An 8,475-nucleotide genomic window follows, 5' to 3' on the forward strand; every position below is an offset into this window, starting at 1 on the left:
AGGTGATGTACTGATGTTTTTTATTCAAAGGTATCCAAAGACCTGGACCGAGGCACTGCTCCAGTATCCACATAGCAGCCAGATCTCTAGGCCACACTCTGGTGACAGTGAGCGTGAGTGGACATGAGGAGCACGTGGACAGCACTGCCACATTCGCTGCCTATGAACCGCTGAAGGTAGGACCTGCCATAGTATAGCACTGTCGTTCCTTCTCAAGGACCCGACTGGGTGCAGCTTGCAGAGACCAGCTCTCTCTGGTCTCTGCTCAAGACAGGTGACAATTTTGTGTCTTCCTCTTGTAGTATTTAGATCCTGGGCATCAAACCTGTGGTACTCAGATGCAAAGCAAGCACTGGCCTACTATTTGGGTTTTTTTGTTGTTGTTGTTTTGGGGTGTGTATGTGTGTGTGTTTGTTTGGTTTTCTGAGACAGGGTCTTTCTGTGTAGTTAAAGCTGACCTTGAACATACTTTATAGCCCAGGCTGTCCTCAAACTTACAGTGACCTCCTACATTAGCCTCTAAGGGGTGCGATTACACCCATTACTTTTTCTTTTTTCTTTTTTCTTTTTTTTTTTTTTTTTTGTGGTACTCAGGACCCTGCGCTTGCCAGGTAAGCGCTTATTCTATTGAGCTATCTCCCTGGCCCCACTATTTTTTTTTTTTAATGCCTAAAGTCTCTTGTAAAAGCTCAGTTTGAAGTAGTTGACTCTCTCATGCTTCTACCTGTGCTTCCTGAATTAAAATATTAAGGAATATCTTCAATTTGCATCACTGAATTTTAGCTCCTCTTCCCTCTCTTCTCCTCCTCATCTTCTTCCTCCCCTCACTATTCTTCTTCCTCTTCCTTTTTGTCTTCTTCGTCTTATTCTTGTGGCACTTGAGTTTGAACCCAAGACCTTCTCTTTCTTATTTATTTGTTTGGGTTTTTTTGCTTTGTTTTGAGACAGGGCCTCATTATGTAGTTCAGGCTGGGTTTGAGCTCACTTTGTAGCCCAGGCTGGCCAGAACTCACAGTGATCCTCCTACCTCCGCCTCCTGAGTGCTGGAATGACACATGAGCACCACAGCATTCGCTCTCTTTTTTTTCACTGAGGTATAAAATATATGCAGTAATGTGTAACTGCTGTTTTCTACATGTCTATATATCTCTACAAATATGAAGATATTGAATATTAGCATACTCCCTTTTGAAGAACACCGAAAGATGCCTTCTCTGCCCTATAGAGGGAAGTCAGTGTCTTTTATGGACTTAGGGGTCTTCAGTAGAGTAGCCATTCTGCTTAGCCCTAAGGTTTGGTCCATTATAATCAAAAGTATGACAAATGGTTTCAGAATACAAGTCGGTAGAGCTTGGCATGCTTTCTACAGATCTGATTCTGTCAGGAGCTAAAATTAGTGTTTAAAAAATAAATAAAATAAAAATTCATGTTTATGGGCTGACCAAATAGCTCAGTGGATTAAAGCACCTGCAAGCAGGCGCAGGGGCCAGGGTTTTCATCCCCGGGCCTGCCATGCAGGCCCCACCCCCCAGGGCGGGCTGAGACTGGGCGTGGTGGCACATGTGTCATCCCAGCTTTTGGGAGGCTGTAAACAGGTGGATCACTAGGAATCTGATCTAGTAGAGAGACTCTGAACACGCTGTAGACCCTTCCCTAAAATAAAAAATAATAATAATAATTCATGTTTACAAGTTCTTGTTAGAGTCCACATCTTGTTGTTTTTTTTTAAATTTATTTATTTATTTGTGTGTGTGTGTATGTGTGTGTGGCCAGCTCAGCCCACCAGGGGGCAGGGCTGGCTGGCATGTGGTGCTGGGGGATTGAACCGCAGTCCCTTTGCTTTGTTAAGCTTGTTCTAAGTAGGTGCTTTAGACCACTGAGCCATCTCACCAGCCCCAGAGTCTGCATCTTGTACAGCAATTAACCACTAGGAAGAATGTATGCAATGTGTTAATTATTGAAACTGTCCTACCAATTTGGTTTGAAATTGTCTCATTGCTATTTGTTTCTCAATAAAATTATGGGGAAAAAAAAAAAAAAACAAGTTCTTGTTAGATACTGAGAAATCCAGACTCAATGCCTCTAGGAATAAGGAATGAATTAACACTAATGAAAGAAGCAAGATAAGCTATTACTTTTTTTAAGTTTTGAGGTGTACTTTGTTAGGAAAAGTAAAAATAAGAGATAATGTTGAGTGTGGTAGTGCATGGCACTAATCCCAGCACTTGGGATGCTGAGGCGGGAGGATTGCTTCAAATTTAAGCCAGCCTGGGCTGTAGAAGCAAGTTCAAGGTCAGCCTTCATGGTGAGACCCTGCCTCAAAACAACAGTAACCACCACCATCACTAAGTTACATGACACTGCCTGGCTATGGCTCATTATAGTCCCATTAGTTCTTCCTTTTTTCCTTCTTCCCTTCTTCCCTTCCTTCCTTCCTTTCTTCTTTTTCTTACTTTCTTATTTATTTGTTTATTACTGAAGACTGAACTCAGGCCTCTCCGCTGAGCTACAACCCCAGACCTTCTATTATTTTGAGGCAGGGCCACACTAATTGCCCAGACTGGCCTTGAACACACCATACTCCTGGCTCTGTCTTCTGGAGTATTGGGATTACAGGTGTACACCATTGTGCCCAGCTATATTTTTTCTTAATTTTATCCTTAGTTTTATTTCATATTTACGGAGTGTTCCCAAGTTAGATCTCCTCTAAATGTGAAATATGCTTAAAAGAAAGGAAAGGATGATTTCCTTTCTCCACCTAACATTTTAGTCATGCATCTTTCCTCTTACCTACTTTAAAAACATGTAAAATTATGTATGTCTTGGAGCTGAGGTTGGGGAAGAGGCAGAGCTCTTGCCTGATATGCTCATGGCCCTGGGTTTGCTCATTAGCATCACAAGATCACAGTTTTTAAAAAGAAAAAGTGTTGGGCTGTACATCTAAGAAAAAGGAATAACTGCTGTTGGGAGACCCTCCATGAAAGTCTTTGCCAGGTTCATTTTTTTTTTTCTATTTCTTTCTTCTGTGAAAGAGATATATAGCATTCTGTATTGTTTTAGTACTTGTACTCTGGGAGAGGATACTTGGAATTTTCTTTTTTTTTGAGACAAGGTCTGGTCTGTAGTTCAGGCTGGCCTTGAATTCACTCTGTACCCTGGGCTGTCCTTGAACTTGAGGCAATCCACCTGCCTCAGCCTTCTTAGTGCTAGAATTATAGACATGCACCATACCTGATTTATTTACTTTTTCTTTTTTTTTAAGATAAGGTCTCACTAAATTGTCCAAACTGGCCTGGAACTTGTGATCCTCCTGCTTCAGCCTCCTGGATAACTGAGTAGCTGAGATTACAGACATATATTGCCATGCTCTATTTATTTATTTATTTATTTTTAATTTTATTTGTTTTATTTGTGTGTGTGTGTGTGTGTGTGTGTGTGTGTGTGTGTGTGGCCAGCTCAGCCAACCAGGGGGCGGGCTGGCTGGCATGTGGTGCTGGGGGATTGAACCGTGGTCCCTGTGCTTTGCTAAGCTTGTTCTAAGTAGGTGCTTTAGACCACTGAGCCATCTCACCAGCCCAATTTATTTAGTCACCAGCCCAATTTATTTAGTTATTTAAACAATACCTTTTAGTGTATTGTGTTCTGCTGAAGAGAATAATTCAATAAAAAATAAGGTAGATGGGCATATCTGGGAGCAATGGCACACACCTGCAATCCTAGCACTAAGAAGGCTGAGACAAAAGGATCACCAAATTCAAAGCCAGCTGGGACATTTACCAAGACTCTCTTTCAAAATAAAAAGTAAAAGGATCTGGGAGTGTAGCTCAGTGATAGAGTGTTTACCTAGCATGCATGAGCCCCTGTTTTCAATTCCCAGTATCACACATAAACGCCAGAAGAGATACTTTCTCCTCTTAAAGAGTTTATGTAGCAAATAGCAGAATAGATAGTGGAAAGGATATAGATGTGGTTACTGCTTGAAAAGACTGGAACCAAAGTAACAGATTAGGTAATACATCAGTTACACTTGAATGGTCAATAGGATTGACATTAGCACAGAGGTTGAGAAGTATTCCAAGAGGAGAGCATCACATACATGTCTCTTAATGTGGGAAAGCCTAACATCATTTCAGTGTACTCAGATAACTAGTTTTTCGCTAAGTGTGCTGGTGCCCGCCTATAATTCTGGAGGCTGAGGCAGGAGGATCACAGTGAGTTGTACGTCAGCCGGAACTACACAATGAGGCCTGGTCTCAAAAAACTAAACACAAACAAAAAGTAGTTTTTTCACCTAACAAACCATAGAGCCAAGCACTGTGTATATGCATGTAGTCTTGACCTACTCTGGAGGGTGAGGCAGGAGGATCCTACTTCTAGCAGTTCAAGGCCAGCCTGGACAGTATGGTGATACCCTGACTCAAGAAGAAGGGAACATGAAAACAGACCACTCTTGAATTCCCTTAGCAGTCAGGGATTAATTTCTCTTAACTCTTTTTGTTGTTGTTATTGTTGTTTTAATTTCTTTAATTCTTATCAGGCTCTAAGTCCCCTGGAAGTGGCGTTGGTAACTTGGCATTCTATGAAGGAAATGGTGTTTGAAGGAGGGCCTCGTCCGTGGATCTTGGAACCTTCCCGATTTTTTCTGGAGCTGAGTGCAGAGAAGACAGAGACCGTTGAAATAGCAGAAGTCCGGCTTCCAGCTAAGAGGAAACAGAACCAGTACAAATACCGAGTCCTGTGCCTAGATTTAGGAGAACAAGTAGGAAGATGGTCTTTTGCTATGATTCCTTTTAGTATGGTAACACTCCAACTTTTTTGTACTTCAAGCCACTCCTTTCCAGATTCCAGTGGATTAGTTTATGAATTAGATAAGAAAATCATAAGTATAAGGATTTTTTGCAAGGGGTGGGTATTGAGGATTGAACTCAGGACCTTGTGCTTGCCAGGTAGGTGCCTATGCTGCTGAGCTATCTCCCCAGCCCATAAGTATAAGGATTTAAAAAATATTACTATTCTTTAAGTGTACCTAGTGAGGCCTGGCATGGTGATGCATGCCTGTAATCTCAGCATTCAGGAGCTGAGGCAGGAGAATCACTGTGAGTTTATGGCCAGTCTGGGCTACGTAGTGCAAATCCAGCCTGAGCTACATAGCAAGGCCCTATCTTTAAAAAAAACAAAAAACAAAAAACCTCACTTAAATAAATGCTCCTAATGGTTTCTTTTCAGTTTGCTCATCTGAGAATTCTAACAGTTCACTAACTAAACAGTTCGAGATCATTTTACAGTGATGAGCTTATTTCACATTATTTCCAGTCATTTTATTACTATCATTTATTTACTTGCCTAAACTAGAGGATATTTGCTTTCTTATTTTCAAAGAATTCTAAAAAGGAAAATGTTACGGAGTCCTCTATGGATAGCAATTTTGAAGAGCCAGTTAGATTTGCACTGATAATAGGAATGAGTATTTTACCCTGTATCTGTTGAATTAGCTTTCTTTTTAGAGGTAATTCCTCTAGTTTACAACTATGGCCTGCCCTTAACAAAACTGGTAACCAGTGATCCAGGTGTGGTAGGGTAGCACTTTGGAGGCTGAGGCAGGAGGATCACCACAAACCTGAACCAGCCTGGGCTATATAGTGAGTTTAAACTCAGCCTGAACTACCTGGGAAAACCCTGTCTAAGAAAAAAAAAATATTTAAAGGGATTTTCTACAGTGGAGTTAAATAATTCTGACACATTTATGTCGGCATGACTGACATCAGATATCTCTATCAACTGCTACCTTGTGCTCTGGTCTTTCTTTAAAGGCTCTCACATTCCGAATTGGAAATCACCCAGGTGTTCTGAACCCTCATCCAGCTGTGGAAACGGTGCAGGTGCATTTCGTGTGTGCCCACCCTGCCAGCGTGTCAGTGACACCAGTGTACATGCTGCCAGCTGGGGCCCAGCCATGTCCTCTGCCACAGCACAGCACACAACTGGTAGGTACCCTGTAGATGGAGAATTAACTCAGCTTTGTTGTCATTCATGTTTTAGAGATCAGAGGCCTGAGGTATAGCTCTTGTATCATTAAAATTAAGGGAACTGTTTCATTTTTACATATTCTCCAATAGTTTCTGAGTTAGAACTGGCCGTACTTACTGATAATGACCTTGCTTACTGTACTAAAATATGTAGTTTGTTATATGGCAGTTGACATTTGAGAGCTCTCTCAGTAGCTTCCAAGTAGTTTTGCTGATACCCTTTCCTACTAAATCTTTTCTGTTTTTTGAGAAAGATTGTCTCCCTGTGTAGTCCTGCTCAGCCTTGGGCTGTCTTCAAATTCTTGGTCTTCCTGCCTCAGTCTCCCAAATGCTTTGATTACAAGCCATGTACCACCATGCACAGCTCCTACTAAATCTCTTATTAGCATTATTAGTAAGTGTTGTGGTTTGTGTCTAGGTGTCCCCCCCAAAGCCTCCTGCATCTAGGAGGCAGCTTCTGTAGTTGGTGATTGATTCTTGATTCAATGCTGGGATTATGAGTGTGAGTGCCCTGGGGCAGATATATCTGCAGTACGATGTGAGGAGGGGAGAGAGGCCAGCTAGCTGCCTGAGCTGCTGCTTCCTCCCTGTGCTGGTGCTCTCTGCTCTTTGCTGCCACTGTGGTTGCTGTCTGCCATGTGCCACCTGCCTTGGAGCCAGCTGAATATGGACTGAAACCTCCACTGACTATGAGCTAAATAAACCTTTTCTTCATTTTGGATGTTGGATATTTGTCCCAGCACTTAGAGAAGAGTAAGTGAGACAGTAAGTAATAAAATTTACCTCTACTCTAAGCCTACTCTGAAGAATGCTGTAGCACAGCTATTAAATAAGTAACAGGGACTGAGGGTTAAATGAGTTGGCTAACATAGAAACTAGAACATGAGACTATATGATAAGCTTGAGCTACCAAAAGGTATTCTTTGCCCTGTGCAGAGTCCAACAGTAAATTTTCCCACTTTTACAGGTGAAGAAATTGAGACTCTTAGAAGTTGAGTAAATTTCTTAAAGTCATTAGCTAGATAATAGTATGTTTTGCTGTCTTACTCCAAAGCATGCTAATTTTATACTATATTGCCCTTCCTGGTGAAAGAACAGAATGAGATGTTATAGGTAAGGAACACATCTTTTTTTTTCAAAATCAAATTGCACATTAAATGTTATTTGAAATATATGAATGATTCACTTTTTGTTGTTGGTTTTTTCATTTTGTCATCTTGAGACAAGGTTTTGCTGTATGCTTAAGCACGCTTGCTATGGTCTCTAATTCAGCATCTCCCTGCCTCAGCTGCTCAGTGCTAGGATTACACCACCAGACTGAGGTAGGAATGCACCCTGAAAGTTCAAGGTCAGCCTGGGCTACTGTACAGTGAGTTCAACCCCAGCCTGAACCATACAGCAAGACCCTGTCTCAAATAAATAAATACATATATATGTAAATAAGAAATTCCTATATAAACTACAGTGAAAATGTAAACAAAACTACCACAGAAATAATCTTTGCTTCAATTATCATGCCTAAGGCAGTCTGTACACATGAGAACAGCGTGTTTTATGAACAAGTCTCGCTTACATTGAAGGCACGTGTGCTTAACTCTCCTTTCCTGCTTGGCAGCCATACTTATCCTCTCTCTTGTGTTCTTCTTTTGTCAGGAGCTTCCTATTATATAATGTCCACTTAGCTGAAAAATGAAATACCAATAAAACAAAATACCGAATACATAGTGAGTGTTTAGAATAAATACTTTCTACATCAACTGTCTGCTTACTAAATCTAAAAAATAACAGCAGAAATACATTTCTATGTGAACTGCAATGAAAATATAAATAAAACTCTACCACAAAAAATAATCTTTACCTGCTTAAGTAAGCACAGGGACTGGGGTTTGATCCCTGGCACCATATACTGCTCCAGCCCCGCCCCTGGGCCTTCTGAACTGGCCACCAAGACCTGGCATGGTGGTGCACACCTGTAAACCCTGGGGAGGCTGAAAACAGGAGGATCACTACGAGTCCAAGCTGTGTAGTGAGACCTTATACCAAATACATAAAATAATAATAATAATAATAATAATAATAATAAACTTCAGTTACCACACCTAAGTTTTCCCACATTAGAACAACATGCTCCACATATAAGTATCACTTACACTGATAGCACGTGTGTTTTATTTTCCTGTCTTCTTTGGTAGGACATACTTGCATACTTGACATCTTCCTTGTCTTCTTGTTTTCTTAGGAGGTTCTTGCGATGTTTCATCTGTTTATCCATCAGTCTGCTCCAGAATTCTTCTGAGGAATTCTTTGCCAGATACATACTATTCTTCCTCCATTGTAATTGATCAGTTATCAATTCCAGTCCCAATCCTCTAAGAAAATTTCTCCATCATATTCTTCCTTCCTTCCTTTCCTCCTTCCTTCCTTCCTTCCTTCCTTCCTTCCTTCCTTC

The 8,475-nt window shown here is 41.0% G+C and overlaps 1 protein-coding gene across 1 annotated transcript in view; it reads left to right on the top strand.

Annotated features, from left to right (window-relative positions):
* Nup210l (nucleoporin 210 like) overlaps window positions 1-8,475 on the top strand; it is a 120,190-nt gene that overhangs the window by 50,403 nt on the left and 61,312 nt on the right. Inside the window, exons 14-16 of the mRNA XM_023713787.1 lie at window positions 31-176; window positions 4,538-4,759; window positions 5,811-5,984. Coding sequence (XP_023569555.1) covers window positions 31-176; window positions 4,538-4,759; window positions 5,811-5,984 — 542 coding nt within the window. The remainder of the gene's footprint in view (window positions 1-30; window positions 177-4,537; window positions 4,760-5,810; window positions 5,985-8,475) is intronic.

This window comes from Octodon degus, unplaced genomic scaffold (assembly GCF_000260255.1).
Source record: "Octodon degus isolate 3935 unplaced genomic scaffold, OctDeg1.0 scaffold00032, whole genome shotgun sequence".
Lineage (NCBI taxonomy): Eukaryota > Metazoa > Chordata > Mammalia > Rodentia > Octodontidae > Octodon > Octodon degus.